General features: G+C 37.1%; 1 protein-coding gene across 2 annotated transcripts in view; it reads right to left on the bottom strand.

Annotated features, from left to right (window-relative positions):
* The window catches only part of LOC126259052 (centrosomal protein of 112 kDa-like), a 166,976-nt gene extending 151,841 nt beyond the window's left edge, over positions 1–15,135 (bottom strand). The window contains exons 1-2 of one of the 2 annotated variants that reach the window (XM_049955692.1): positions 14,967–15,135; positions 14,727–14,861 (exon numbers count right to left, since the gene is read on the bottom strand). In XM_049955692.1, coding sequence (XP_049811649.1) covers positions 14,727–14,861; positions 14,967–15,038 — 207 coding nt within the window. In that variant the 5' untranslated portion in view covers positions 15,039–15,135. The remainder of the gene's footprint in view (positions 1–14,726; positions 14,862–14,966) is intronic. The other variant, XM_049955691.1, reaches the window with a different exon arrangement.
* Between the last annotated feature and the right edge of the window lie 795 nt (positions 15,136–15,930).

Genomic DNA, 15,930 nt, shown 5'->3' with positions numbered 1-15,930 from the left:
ATTCCATTAGAACTACTGACAGCCTTGGGAGAGCCAGTCCTAACAAAACTCTACCATCTGGTGAGCAAGATATATGAGACAGGCGAAATACCCTCAGACTTCAAGAAGAATATAATAATTCCAATCCCAAAGAAAGCAGGTGTTGACAGATGTGAAAACCGAACTATCAGTTTAATAAGTCACGGCTGCAACTCTCCCCGATGTTATTCAATCTGTATATTGGGCAAGCAGTGAAGGAAACAAAAGAAAAATTTGGAGTATGTATTAAGATCCATGGAGAAGAAATAAAAACTTTCAGGTTCGACGATGACATTGTAATTCTGTCAGAGACAGCAAAGGACTTGGAAGAGCAGCTGAACGGAATGGACAGTGTCTTGAAAGGAGGATATAAGATGAACATCAACAAAAGCAAAACGAGGATAATGGAATGTAGTCGAATTAAGTCAGGTGACGCTGAGGGAATTAGATTAGGAAATGAGACACTTAAAGTAGTAAAGGAGTTTTGCTATTTGGGGAGCAAGATAACTGATGATGGTCAAAGTAGAGAGGATATAAAATGTAGACTGGCAATGGCAAGGAAATCGTTTCTGAAGAAGAGAAATTTGTTAACATCGAGTATAGATTTAAGTGTCAGGAAGTCGTTTCTGAAAGTATTTGTATGGAGTGTAGCCATGTATGGAAGTGAAGCATGGACGATAAATAGTTTGGACAAGAAGAGAATAGAAGCTTTCAAAATGTGGTGCTACAGAAGAATGCTGAAGATTAGATGGGTAGATCACATAACTAATGAGGAGGTATTGAATAGGATTGGGGAGAAAAAAAGTTTGTGGCACAACCTGACTAGAAGAAGGGATTGGTTGGTAGGACATGTTCTGGGGCATCAAGGTTGGTTGGTTGGTTGTTTTGGGGAAGGAGACCAGACAGTGAGGTCATCGGTCTCATCGTATTAGGGAAGGACGGGGAAGGAAGTCGGCCGTGCCGTTTGAAAGGAACCATCCCGGCATTTGCCTGGAGCGATTTAGGGAAATCACGGAAAACCTAAATCAGGATGGCCGGACGCGGGATTGAACCGTCGTCCTCCCGAATGCGAGTCCAGTGTCTAACCACTGCGCCACCTCGCTTGGTGGGTGTCAAGGAATAACAAATTTAGTATTGGAGGGCAGCATGGAGGGTAAAAATCATAGAGGGAGACCAAGAGATGAATACACTAAGCAGATTCAGAAGGATGTAGGTTGCAGTAGTTACTGGGAGATGATGAAGCTTGCACAGGATAGAGTAGCATGGAGACCTGCATCGAACTAGTCTCAGGACTGAAGACCACAACAACAACAACAACAACAACAAGATGTAAAATTTGGTGTTCTGACACAAAGTGATGGCTTCTTAGACCAGTAATTTTCAAAAATCAATGCCTCCATGAAATCTTTAACAGTTCTCTGGCAAGTCTCCAATGTGTGTGTGTGCCAGCATGGGCCCACTGATTGTATTCTGTTGTTTCTTCACAGTCATGGTCTTTAAAAGAGTCTTCAAGAAAAGCATCTAGTCGCATTTTTTCTGGACATTTCTCACAAAGCTGGAGCATACAATTTTTTGGTTCCAAACTGCATACATTTTTTCATCAAATCTTTGTAGTCATCTTGAATGGATGTTGCTGAAGCCAACATTAATTTGAAATTTTGATGAATTGCACATACACTTTCTGAATGTGATCCCGAAGCACCAGCTGTACTACGTTTCAGCCTGAGCTCACAAAATTGAGAAGCTTAGTTCATTTCCATATTGCTTACAAAAGCAATGAACATTTCTTTAATGTTACAAAGGAGCAGGCATTTCCCCTTGTGAATCTTTCGCCATTTATTCTTCCTGCAACACAAGCCTTTTTGCCTGGACATAGACGAGAAAACTCATCTTCAAAGAAAGTGAGGACTTTTGTTTTATTTCATCAGTGAGCTTTTTTCCCCTTTTGGATTTGCAAGTGTTGCCAAAATCCCATCTTCCATCTTTAGTTACCTAGCCTTCTTCAACATCTTAGTTGAAACAGCAAATTCTTTACCCATTTTTTCAGTAGTGCAGCTATTTGTACCAGGGTCAAAATTTTAACTTTACTGCTATTGCTTGAAGTCTAAAGTTTAATCTTAAGCTGTGCGATTAAGATGTCCATACCTTTACATTTCTGGCACTCTTCCATTTGCAGCTGAGCAATAACTACTTGGCTCACAGCAGCAGCTGTGGCAATTACCTTAGTAATACTGCCTTGGGCTTTCAGATATTTGCACTTTGTGTGTCCCATTGAATCCCTTTTGCTGGTCTATTGAATCTTTAGTAGTGATTCTCCAAGTGATGATAATGTATTGTTAGTGGTAAAGCAAGAATTTCATGTCTACATTTGGTACAAATTTGCTGACCAAGTTTAAAAACTTGGTCAGTCAGTAACTTCAACCTATCAGACATCGCCGTGTTTACTGGTGTTCAAGCCTTCTTGGTTATATGTTTTTCTTTACCAAATGGGTTGCAGAAATTGAAATTTTGTCGTCAACAGGGCATTCTGGTATGAACAAATTTTGGGCATCTGCAGTAAAACCAAGGCCAGACCTACAGTGAAGAAGCTCCTTGTCAATTGGTGACATTTCCTTAACTGATTGTAGTTCCCTATTGCCTTGATAGAATGGTGATGACTTCAGACAAAATTCTGGAATACTCAGTGTTGCTTTTATATAAAAAATACGAATTACACTATCAAAACATTGTTTTAGTGCTTCCCTTCAGCTAAAACAATTATTACTTATTATTCAGAAACTCAACACTAAGATTGTACAGCACAAAAGACTGACACTGTGAAAATTGCCAATAATGAAAGTAGCAATTGAAAGTGGTGATTCAGCAATGTATGTCACTGCTGTGAGGATAGAGCCTTAAAAAACTATTGCTGCTTTAAAATACCAATGGAAACCGAGTGACAATGCACTGAAGGGTTAAAACCTTCTAAAGCAACATAGCATTCCATTATGATCTAGATTTTATAATCTTCAGGGCACTTTCTGAGGTTTTATTATATTTATATTCTACACTGAAAAATGATGTAAAAACACTTAGTAGCATAGTTACTTTCTCTGAACCATAGGAATATCTTATACTTTGAAAGACACTACAATTACACATCTTTTGATTTACAACTTCAAATTGTATTAATGTTTGTATTCATCAGTAATACATTTTCCCACTGTTGATACGTATTCTTACTCATCAATATGCAAGAACCAGAAATTAAACAAAATAGCTTTGAACGCTTGAAGGATGCTCTATCCAACTGTGGGGGGAGAGGAAGAGGATTAAAGACACAGCTGAGACATTGCCCCCCAAAAACACCATAAAATTTGCAAGTAGAAAATTTTGGGCAACTTTATAGATGCATATCTTTTCATCTGAGCATCCAGTACTACTTAAATTTGATTGATACATACAAATTGTAGGTAGGAATAGCCATCTGAAGTTTTGGCGTGATTGGCTGATACGAAAAGTAGCAGTGGTTGGTCAAACCATGGCTCTCCGAATAGTGCGACGAATTTTTTAGCCACTTTGGAGACTTTTATCTATATTTATGTATGGCTAAATCCGTAATTTTTGCCATAGTGTCATTCAGCATAAAAAGTTGAATATGTACATTAAAGCAAATGACCAAATGTTTCCTAGAGCTTTTAGAAAAGCCTAGCAAAGTTGGCACATTTGCACCTCTTCGTACATGATGAGGAGGTGAGTAGCCTCTCTTTAAAATCCCCTAAGAATTCAACCACTGAAGATACTGGTGGGTCAGGCCATGATATTGTATGCCACAAGTACTGAAATTCAAAAACCTTTTTAATCACCATAAAACTTTGTGCTATTTTGTTCAGAAAACTATGTAGTTTCATATGCTATAGTCATTTCCCTTTTTTAAAAAAATTATTAGTGTGATTTTTTTCTCACACATTAGAAAAAATAAAATATTTTCTGTTACGGGAGGATGTTTCATTTTATATTATTTGTATCACAAACATTAATGATCCTGTGACAAAATCTATGTAGGCACTTAAGTTAGCCTAACAGGAATACATTAGTATTAAAAGAAGGAATTTGGTATGTTTAACAAAGGCATAAAATTTCCCCCAAAATTGTTGATGTCCTTCCGTAACAAATTGTTGACGTAATTTCAATATAAAATATAATGAACAGTTAATATAAAATTCTCTTTTCCGTAACTTCAGTACCATAAATCTACATGAAACACAACTATTTAATAAATATTTATTTTGTAAATCTTGTTACAGAAGGACATTTGCTATAAATGTCTATTTGAGTTTCCCTCTAAAAATGAAACCAGCCACTCACAGCATGTCTTTACCTAGCTAGCCAATGAAACAATTCTGTCAGATGTTTTCTCTCAAGTTTTCCGTTCTCTCTCTCTCTCTCTCTCCATTGTTATATAGGTTTCAAGTGGCTGTTCATGTTGGAAGTGTAAATTTGCTGGTTATAAAGGTTATAAACAATTTGAAAGTAAGTATTAGTTAATGTAAACAAAGTTTGTTTATTTGTGCATAATTCTGAAATTTTTTTTCGAATAAGCCTGATTACTCTAAAAGCCTGAGTGAAGAATGTAGGCTATAATTCGATGTGCTATGTAAGCAAGAGTATCAAATATTTAAATGCTGAGGCATCTTGTTAATATTGTTAGCATTTATCTGACAACTTCCAAATATTTTTATAATTATTAACAGTGAAGGAATATCGTAGCCTACTCTGCAAAGACTAGGCGACATTGTTATGTGCAACACTTTTAAAAACACGTAAAAAGAATTTCTCAATTCTTTGGCTTTGTAATTTTTAATTTATACTCTAATCAAACATGGCATATCTCCTTTAAGCTGAGCATATGTTCACTCTTTGAGCTTGAAAATAAAATGTAATGTACATCAATGGCTTACTATGAATTTTTTGGAAATGTAATGTAAATTCATTTGCGTCTTTCGTTCAGTTATAGACTTAACAAGTTTCTTGAATATATGTGCAGGTGTGATGGCCAAAACTGGTGCCAAGCGTGATAAGGAATGCAAAAAACAAAAAATGAATGATCCAGGAACAGCAGAAGTGTATCATCAAAAAGATCGTGAGAGAAAGAAAGCAAAATGATAAGAAGTTAATAGCTGAGGGAAAGATAGGTCATTCACGAAAATATGAAAAAGAAAAGAAAAAGATGCAAGACGCCCTTGCTCGTCAAACCAGTGCAAATCCAACATTAAAAATGTCACCTACCACATTAGGTGAACTACCGCTAGGATCAAGAGATTTCTCCCAAAATCACCTTCCAAGCATCCCAAAGTTTTTTGAAAACTCATCAAATCCTTTTCACCTCAAAAACTTAATAATTTTTTTGAAGTTTCTGGCTTTACTGCTAGGAATGTAAAACCAAAACAATCAATATTTGAAAGAAAAAAAGAAGGGATTCTGTGCCAAATCAAACAATACAGAAGGTGATACAATTTTACGAAAGAGGTGATGCCTTGGTAGAATTTTATGAACTTTTCTGCAACGAGTATGGGGAGTTACCCATTGGACTGTCAAAATTTAAACAATTACGACCAAAGCATGTTGTACCTACAACACTAAGAGGGCAAGAAGTTTGTGTCTGCACTTACGAAAATGCTGCTATTTTATTAAGGTCTTTGAACAAGTCTGTGCTAAGCATACCAAAAAGTTTAGATGAAGTACTTGAGAAAACAGTTTGTGATTCCACCAGTATCAGCTGTATAGACAGGAGTTGTGAAGAGTGTGGCACTTGAATTCTTGACAGTTATTTTGAAGGGTTAGATTTAAACGTAAGAATAACTTTTTATAAATGGTGTCTAGAAGGAGGTCATGCAAAGAAACAATAAATGCAAACAAAGTTGTCAGAAGCAAAGGTACAACTTTATTTACAGTTACAGACTTTGATGGGCATGTTTACAATGCACGTAGGCAGCACTCCAAGTTGCTCAAGTTAAAACGTGTCCTTCCCGAAACAGACATTGTTGTACTAGAGGATTTCTCAGAAAACGTTTTGATAAAACATCAATCTTAGATCATGCAGGCTCACTGGTGTTCACCCAATGTGTGTAGTTTTACAGCCATTGTGTATTACAAGTGTCCTGAACTGAAGCATATAAACTACTGTGTTGTATCTGATTCTTTAGAACATAGTAAGGACAGTGTCCATGCTTTCAATCAGGCAATTTTAGCACATCTGAAAACAAAAGTTAGGTTTCCAATTTCACATGTCCATTACTTTAGTGATGGAGCTGCAAATCATTTCAAAAGCTGGTTCTCTGTTTGTGATGATCTTTTTCATGAAGATTTTGGTGAAACAGCTGATCGAAGTTACTTCGAAACAGCTCATGGAAAGAGTCCACATGATGGCATCGGAGGAGAATTTAAGAGAGCCATTTTTCGTTCCATACTCTAGAAAAAAAATAGTAGTTAATAATGCAGAAGAATTTGCAACAACTGCAAAAGATCTTGCCAAAAGTATTATTGTGATTTACATTCCAGAGTCAAGAACTGAAGCAGTAAAGAAAATGTTGGAAAGCTGATGAATTAACTGTTTGCCTATAAGTGGCTTTAGAAAATATCATTTTGCACAACCCTCTTCTGATTTAAAAAAAGTGTCACACTTTTGGAAAATTCTGTTTTTTCTGGGCAGCATAGTACTGGAAGGACCTACAAACTTATTCAGAGTGCAAATGTTTTCAAGCAGCAGCAGAACCAAGTAGTTCAAAGCAAGTTAACAAATGATTCAGTCTTGTCTAATGGGTCATTTTTACTTTGCAAAGTGTTTAGTGATATAGCTGTTGTATACAGGTATGCTACATGCATTATTCAGAAGTTTCATGCTGATACAGACATTTACAAAGTGATGGGAATGAAGTCAACAGACAATACTAAAAACAATTAAAATTTTCCAGAATGATGTCTTTAATGTTTCTCCTGCTGACATTTTTGTTAAGTGAACCACATATTAATGGTAGTTCTGAAAGACTTACTTATAAATCTTCAGATCCTGTTGATGTTTATGAACAATAACTAAATGAAAGTTTTTTTCCCTGGTACTTTCTTAAAAAACCAAAAAAGAAATATCTCAGAAACATTACTCATACTTTTTTTAAACAAGTAGTTATGCCTAAGTATATAATTTTTCAATTATTTTGAAGTTTATAAACCATTTTCCAGTGTTACTTTATTAAATGTAAAGGGTACTTTCTCAAAACAGTGTTTTAATTATGCATGTACAAAGTCTATATTTTACTAACGATAATTTCACTTTCCTATGCTACATAATTTTCATTTCAGTAATGAGCCATTCCGTGCCGAGTGGTCTAATATCGAGAATTGTTCCCACACGACCATCATGGATTTTGATGAAATTTTGTATGAACATTCACACATTCTCAATAAACACTGGTAAAACTTCAGTTTCAGAAATTCAATACTTGCAGCGATACAGTCACTTGTTTGAAACCATAGCACAGCTTTCTATAGTGCATCCTTGAATTTTCAGCAACTTTGAGATGAGATATCTCTAAGTATTTGCATGAAAGAAACAAAACTTGGCCATCTTGTACAACTTTTAGAGCTCTTTAAAGTAAAATATTAAGAAAAGGATTTCTGAGCAATTTTCATATAGATAATTTGAAGCAAAGTTGGGCGAAAAAATAGCTGTTAAAAAAAATCGAACTTTAGTTTTTTATATCTACAAAAGTAATTGTGGGATGTACATGAAACTTTGCACACCATAACTCACCAACACAAGGTCTTAGAATATAAAATATCATTCTCCTATTGCTTTCCATTAGTTCACAAATCTAGGGTGAAGTTGACGATTTTTCAAAATGTGCGCAAAATGGGTATTTTTAGTCAAATTTTTCAAAAAAGTGTTTTCTCCAAACTCTTCTAAACTATGGTCATTAGAAAGAGCATATTCTAAACCATCTAGAAAAGTGGATTTAGTTTTGCAATGCACGCATATAAGGCCCTAAAAAGTAGCATCATCAGAGGTGCACTGGAAGTTTGAACACACTTTTCTGGCACTCAAATTATACCCGAAACCTTTTATTATGCCTAATAAATGTGTATTAGTGCCTTGAATAAATAAAAAGATCTGGTAAATAGGCAATGAGACTGTCAGTAAAACTTGAAAACTATGAGAAGCAGCCCTTCTGCTTTTATCGTTCGTTTGTAAAAAAAAAAAAAAAAAAAAAAAAGGAAGAAGAAGAAGAAGAAGAAGAAGAAGAAGAAGAAGAAGGAGGAGGAGGAGGAGGAGGAGGGGGGGGGAGGAGAGAGAGAGCGAGAGAGAGAGAGAGGAGAGAGAGAGAGAGAGAGAGAGGAGAGAGAGAGGAGAGATCATAAATAATTCAATGAATAATAGCTTCATATTTTTTGTACTTCTCAAAATTGTGAATATTTACAAGTGGAATATGAAGACCTAATTTTTGGATTCAATTGTATAAAACATTTTTCCAAAAAAGAATCGGTTTGCTTCAATCATGTGTAAAGTGATGTAAATTTTCCAATCAATATTGCAGAGATTTTGATACCTAGGTGTTGTAACCTGTGAATTTTTGTCTTAAAGTTATTAGGGAAATATGTGAAATTGGTTGGTTAAACATCTAAAGAGTTTTAATTTTGTATTTAATCACACTTAAATGTAGCCTACTACCTTGGTAAATACATAATCACTAGTTTTACAGAAAAAATTCACAAGATTCACTGTTTATAGAAAATATAATGGCAACAATTACTTTAACAATCAGATTGTTTCATTATTGTGAGCCTTGTTTGAACAATCAGTATTTCAGTGGTGTGTTTGCAGCATAGTGAGTGGGTTCTCTTGACTGAATGTGGCTTGTTAAGTGATTCGAAAGACCATCAAAGTTTGTAATCTAATTTACAAAAAATTGTTTTGATTGTGTCTTTTATAGCATATATCTCTTATTAGATTTTTTCATTGGTATTATACATTGTGTATAATTCCATTCAGCAGCAATTTGTCTGAAATTTAAGCAGATTATAATTTGCACTTAGAGGCCAAATACATTATTTAGTTACTGATTAGAGATGGATGCAGAAGGAAACAGCATACCTTCCTGCTCAATTGGGCAAGGAGATAGTGGAACAAAGTGTCATGTCACTTTCTTTGCCAAAAAAACTGCTTCAAAATGGTTTGTGGATTTTAGTGATGAGGAAAAGAGTTGTTGGTCCGACGTTCTGAAGCAAAGCTGGACAATACCTCTCAAGTTTGCCTACACCATGAAGCCCTGTTATTGACACAATATGAGAGGTTTTTTTTTTTTTTTTTTTTTTTTTTTTTTAAAAGCTTCAATCCCTTTGGGAAGGTGAATCATAATGTTAAGGCAGGAATTCGCACTCTTGATACTGAAACAGCTAATAAGGCTTCTGATATGTTGAAGCAGCAGCTTGTTATTAACAAAGCCAGGTCAGAAAATTTGTCCGCCTTGCAGGACTACCTTAAATAAACACTTGCACGAAGCTTTATCAGCCTCATCATCACATTCTGATGAGGACTTTACACCAAATGAAGAATTAAATAGTAGCTTATTGTCTATCGGTATTTCCCCCCTGAAGAGAACAGTAAGCTACAGAGATAAGCCCCAATATGTGAAGAAGATAATTCAAAAGGCTAAAAATGTGATTAAAAACAGAATTGTAAATGCAATGGGAGTAAACTGACAATTTGAAGATGCTAGTGAAATTAAGGAATGTGGAAACTTTGCCAACTATGCACATTTGCTGACTGAACTGAAAGCCAAGATGCAGAATGCAATTCATAAAGAACAGATGCAACGTTTAACCTTGGCACCTGTAAGTTGGGCAGTCAGACAAACAGCAGCTCAGTTCGGCGTGTCCGAAAGAATGGTGAAGAATGCTTGGAAACTTAAGACGGAGAAGGGCATTCTGGCACTTCCTGAAAATAGGCAAAACAGGAAATTACCAGCAGAAGTTGCTAGTAGAGTGCGAAATTTTTTTGAAGATGAGTATAGTAGGGTGTGCCCTGGAAAAAAAAGATAGTATTTCAGTTTAGATAGAAAGACATACATGCAGAAAAGATGGTTACTTTGCAATTTACGAGAAATGTATGTTATCTATAAGAATATAAATGGTCCAGAAATAGGGTTCTCAAAGTTTTGTGAACTTAGACCCAAATGGTGTGTAACAGTAGGATCAGCTGGAATGCATGCTGTTTGCATCTGTGCAATTCACCAAAATGTTAAGCTTATGCTTAGCGCAGCTGGTATACGTGAAAATTGTAAAGAGATTCTCAGCAAGGCAGTTTGAACTCTAAACAGTGCATGCTACATCACTGTGAAAGGTGTCCTGGGCCCGAAGCTACAGCATCTGAAATTGGCAGCTGTTTCCTAGATCATGAGCCACAGGAAGTTACTGTGTTTAAGCAATGGATACATACTGATCGGGCCACGCTGGACACGAAGCAAATGGTAGTGGATGACTTTACTGAAGATGTAAAAAATAAAATATGGAGTCTGTCATGCCATCATTACATTGCCAAGCATCAAAGCTTGCATCTTAAAGGTCTTAAATGTCATCTGAAAGACGAAGAGCTTGTTGTCCTAATGGATTTTGCAGAAAAGTACTCTTCTATCATTCAGGATGCTGTGCAAGGCTTACACTGGGACAATAGTCAAGCAACAATTCATCCATTTGTTACCTACTTTCGTCAAAATGAGAAAGTAGAATCTTTAAGTTTTTACATTATCAGTGATTGTTTGCAGCATGACACTATTACAGTTCACGTTTTTATCAAGGAACTCATCAAATATATAAAAGCACGGTTTGCACAGATATCCCACATTCATTATTTCAGTGATGGCTCCAGTGCTCAATATAAAAATTTCAAGAATTTCCTAAATTTGTGCTATCATAAGAGTGATTTTGGGATGACAGCCGAATGGAATTTTTTTGCTACTAGTCACAGGAAATCACCTTGTGATGGGATTGGAGGTACAACAAAGCAGTTAGCAGCAAGAGCAAGCTTGCAACGGCCACTTAATGGACAAATTCTTACTCCCCTAGATCTGTTTCACTTCTGCTCTGAAAACATTAATGGAATTAAATTTGTTTTTGTCAGTAAAGATGTAATTGAAAAAAAAAATGTCACAAGAAGAGAGGTTTAAACTTGGACAAACTGTAGCAGGCACTAGAGAAAATCATCACTTTTTACCTATTGATGAAACAACAATTCAGGTCAGCAGAGTTGCAAATGATTGTTTATCTTTTCTAGCTAAAATGGGTCACAGTAATGAAGGAGGCATATTAATGTCTGCTCTCCAACCAGGACAATATGTTGCATGCATATATGAAAACGTGTGGTGGATTGGGAATATCTGAGAGACCTCCACAGAGCAAAGGGATGCATTAATAAACTTTATGCACCCACAAGGTCCAGCAAATTCATTTTATTGGCCACCAAGAAGTGACAAGTGCTGGGTTCCGGAACACCACATTATTACAGATATTCCAGCTCCATCACATTATTGCAGATATTCCAGCTCCATCAGTAAATTTGTCTGGCCGGCAATACACCATTCCTCTTGATATTCATCAGAAAATTAATGTAGGACATATCAAAAATTGAAATAGGTTAGAGGAAACAATCTAAGGAATCCAAGAGTGCCTTCTAATTTTACACAGGGCACTTAAATTATTTTACTATCAGGCTTGGGAACCTGAGTAAAGAAACCCTTTGCTTGGGTTCCTGTGGTAGAGAATCCCACCCGAGGCTGTTGTTGCTATCGGGTGTGACCCCTATGGCAATGGGAATGCTGGTTTTCTCAGGTTAAATGAAACTAGCAGTGGTTAAGCCACGATGTACCATAGCAACTCATTTATACAGAGAGAGAGGGAGGGTGAGGGAGAGAGGGAGGGTGAGGGAGAGAGGGAGGGTGAGGGAGAGAGGGAGGGTGAGGGAGAGAGGGGGAGAGAGGGGGGGAGAAAGGGGGAGAGAGGGGGGGAGAAAGGGGGAGAGAGGGGGGGAGAGGGGGAGAGGGAGGGGGAGAGGGATGGAGAGAGGGAGGGAGACAGAGGGGGGGAGGTGACAATTAAGAAATAACATTGTTTCTATTTGTATTCTTTTGCTATTCGGATTTAAGCTAGGTCCTATTCGTCAGGACTTCGTATTTCACTTATCCCAGACATTAATAAACATGTATAAGACAAAATAAAAGATTTCAGGTATAATTTGAGTGCCAGAAAAATGTGTTCAAACTTCCCGTGCGCATCTTTAATGATGCTACTTTTTAGGGCCTTATATGCTTGACAAACTGCCTATTGGCTTCTGTCTCGGGTTCTTCGGCCGACGTTCATCTAATGATTTTTCTGACGTTTCGCCAGCACGAGTGGCTGGCATTGTCACAGCTTCACCCTCCATTGCCGGTGGTGAACTGGAGCCGAGCTCGCGGGCGCAGACTATATGTACCTGGCGCGCCAACGTCCGAGGGCTTCTCCGCGGTCATTTCCGGTGAGGAGAACCGCACCGGAAATGACCGCGGAGAAGCCCTCGGACGTTGGCGCGCCAGGTACATATAGTCTGCGCCCGCGAGCTCGGCTCCAGTTCACCACCGGCAATGGAGGGTGAAGCTTTGACAATGCCAGCCACTCGTGCTGGCGAAACGTCAGAAAAATCATTAGATGAACGTCGGCCGAAGAACCCGAGACAGAAGCCAATAGGCAGTTTGTCAACAAGTGGCCACGAAAGCCTCAACAATTTTGTCTTATATGCTTGCATTGCAAAACCAAATCCACTTTTCTAGATAGTTTAGAATATGCTCTTTCTAATGACCATAGTTTAGAAGAGTTTGGAGAAAACACTTTTTTGAAAAATTTGACTAAAAATACCCATTTTTAGTACTTTTTGAAAAATCATCAAATTTACCCTAGATTTGTGAAATAATGGAAAGCAATAGGAGAATGAAATTTTATATTCTAAGACCTTGTGTTGGTGAGTTATGGTGTGCAAAGTTTCATGTACACCCACAATTACTTTTGGAGATATAAAAACTAAAGTTCGCATTTTTTTTAAACAGCTATTTTTTCGCCCAACTTGCTTCAAATTATCTATATGAAAATTGCTCAGAAATCCTTTTCTTAATATTTTACTTTAAAGAGCTCTAAAAGTTGTACAAGATGGCCAAGTTTTGTTTCTTTCATGCAAATACTTAGAGATATCTCATCTCAAAGTTGCTGAAAATTCAAGGATGCACTATAGAAAGCTGTGCTATGGTTTCAAACAAGTGACTATATCTATGCAAGTATTGAATTTCTGAAACTGAAGTTTCACCAGTGTTCATTGAGAACATGTGTGAATGTTCATACAAAATTTCATCAAAATCCATGAGGGTCATGTTAGAGCCTCTAGACTAGGCTACTTAGCATGGAATGACACTAATAAATTAGTAAGTAACCTGTAAGATGGCATTTATTGTTATACAATTCCTTAAATAACAATATATTTTATGTTAAAAATCAAATTTGTATGGCTGCGAAAAAATGTCCTTCCGTAACACTGCAGCTACTCACTTTCTTGGATACAGCATTTAATCTAAGAGCTAAAAAATCTATTATGCCCTCATTTGTATACTAAAAATATGCAGTTGATCAATTAAAAACTTTGCTAAGTGAAACAAACATCAGAGCAGGAATTAATCTTTATATTCAAGTCCTTAACGCTCAGTAACATAATTAATATTGAAAATATAGAAACATTATATTACTATTTAAATGCATAAAAAACTCCTGTTGCTTGTAATAGTTTGCAGAATATATGTTGTGCCCAAGTTTTCCATTTCTAATTAAAGTTTTTTACTACCCAGATTTCACAGAAAACAAAAAAAAAAAAAAAAAAAAAAAAAAAAAAATAGCACGGACTGACCATGGACTGAATTTGGTATACAACCACCAAAGCCATTTTACAACCTTCACACCAAATTTCATTAGATTTGGAGATGGTCGAGTGGGGGTACTTTTTAATATTGGTCCCTTTGACGTGGAATGACCCGCCAGTCAAAGATGTATACCTGAGAACCAGTGGCAGCAGCGTACACACATACTGAATTTATTAAAAGGTAAAAGTCACTGTTGGTTGGTTGATTTGGGGGAGGGTACCAAACAGCGAGGTCATGGGGAAGGAAGTAGGCCGTGCCCTTTCAAAGGAACCATCCCGGCATTTACCTGGAAGTCATTGTTGCCCTGGATATACCGAAGCAAGAGAAGTGAGCCATCATTATTTCTAGACATTACACTACTTCGCATTTTAAATAAACAGAAGAATAAATATATTTGAAAAATATTTCCTCGTAGAGATCAAAGCCTACAGCAAGCGTTTGTAGTCAATGCCACTTTGCCAGCCGGCATATCAAGTGACTAACATAATATTTTCATTGATGTTCTATCACTACCTGAAATTCAAATGGCCCTGAGCACTATGGGACTTAACTTCTGAGGTCATCAGTCCCCTAGAGCTTAGAACTACGTAACCGTAACTAACCTAAGGACATCACACACATCCATGCCCGTGACATGATTCGAACATGGGACCGTAGCGGTCGCGCGGTTCCAAACTAACGCTTAGAACCGCTCGGCCACACAAACCGGCCTACCTGAAATTAATTATATCATTATATACTTACCTCTCGAGCCTTTTGATAAGCATTCAGGATCTCCTCTTTATCTGGCCACCCTGTATTTCGAACATAATTCAGAGAATTTAGTCTGTCAATAACCCCTTTCACCACAACCTCATCGTCCTTCAACTCCTGTCGTCTCTTGATACACAAAACAGAAAAAAGATTAACAATTAATGCACTTTCATCGAGACTACATAATAATCGCACAAATTTGTTGTATTACAAACTGTAAAATTCGTTTACCTTACATAATATTCTTTCCGTGTGGTCACTTAATGCTGCTATTATCTCGCGTATATTATTTTTCTCTTCCATTCCGTAATTCGTTACAATATCACCCCATTCGAATACAACTTTGACAACCGCACAATTCAGTACAGCCAATGGAAAACTCTGGCACTTCAAAGATGCTCCTGCACAAAATGGAGCCACAAACTAGTGCATCTGCAAGTTTTCGATGCTTGTGTAAACTGAGCTTTAACAAACATTCAACTGCAGTAACATCACTTCAGTGGCGTCATCGAAAATGCATTGGGAAATAGGCACACTTCGGTCCCACCATTCGTTTAACGCCACCTCTGTTTAATTTTGTGCCTCCACTACCTTGCCCTACCATAGATTATGGTGTTTCGACTTCTGCTTCTGGGTGGATTCACGTGCATCTCGTGGACCCCGAGGTATCGCTTCAAGACGTCATCAGAAAGGCCGAAGACTTGACAGTGACAGAGCTGCCTCGTGACTAGACCTGTAAGCAGCTCTGCTGACATAAGTGAAGTCACCTGTTGGACAGCCTTTATACAGACTTGTCTTAAGCTGTCATTTTGGAACGTCAAGTCAATCCAGATTCTTTGGACGAATTTCCGTTAAAAAAATTAAATGTAAAAACATTTTCTTATGTGAGTAATGTCGATTATGGTGACATACTAATCCGCAGCGTAGTCAGAGTTATGATAAGAGTCTTACGTGATTGATTGAAGACAACTGATCACGGATTATTAGTAGAATGGCAGAGTGATTTATAGCGTAACACATATTAGGCATTCAGGACAATGACTCTAAATGTTTTTTAATGTATTAAGTGCAGCATACTAATGTAACTACCAATGAGACGTTTGCAGTACGAATTTGTCTTTGCCTCCATACCAGCAGTAAAAAATGCGGAAAATTGAATCAAATGTGGTTAAAGATACGTAGTGGAACGCCCCTT

Source organism: Schistocerca nitens, chromosome 1 (assembly GCF_023898315.1).
Source record: "Schistocerca nitens isolate TAMUIC-IGC-003100 chromosome 1, iqSchNite1.1, whole genome shotgun sequence".
In the NCBI taxonomy this organism is placed as follows: domain Eukaryota; kingdom Metazoa; phylum Arthropoda; class Insecta; order Orthoptera; family Acrididae; genus Schistocerca; species Schistocerca nitens.
This window is presented reverse-complemented; position numbering and strand designations above follow the sequence as displayed.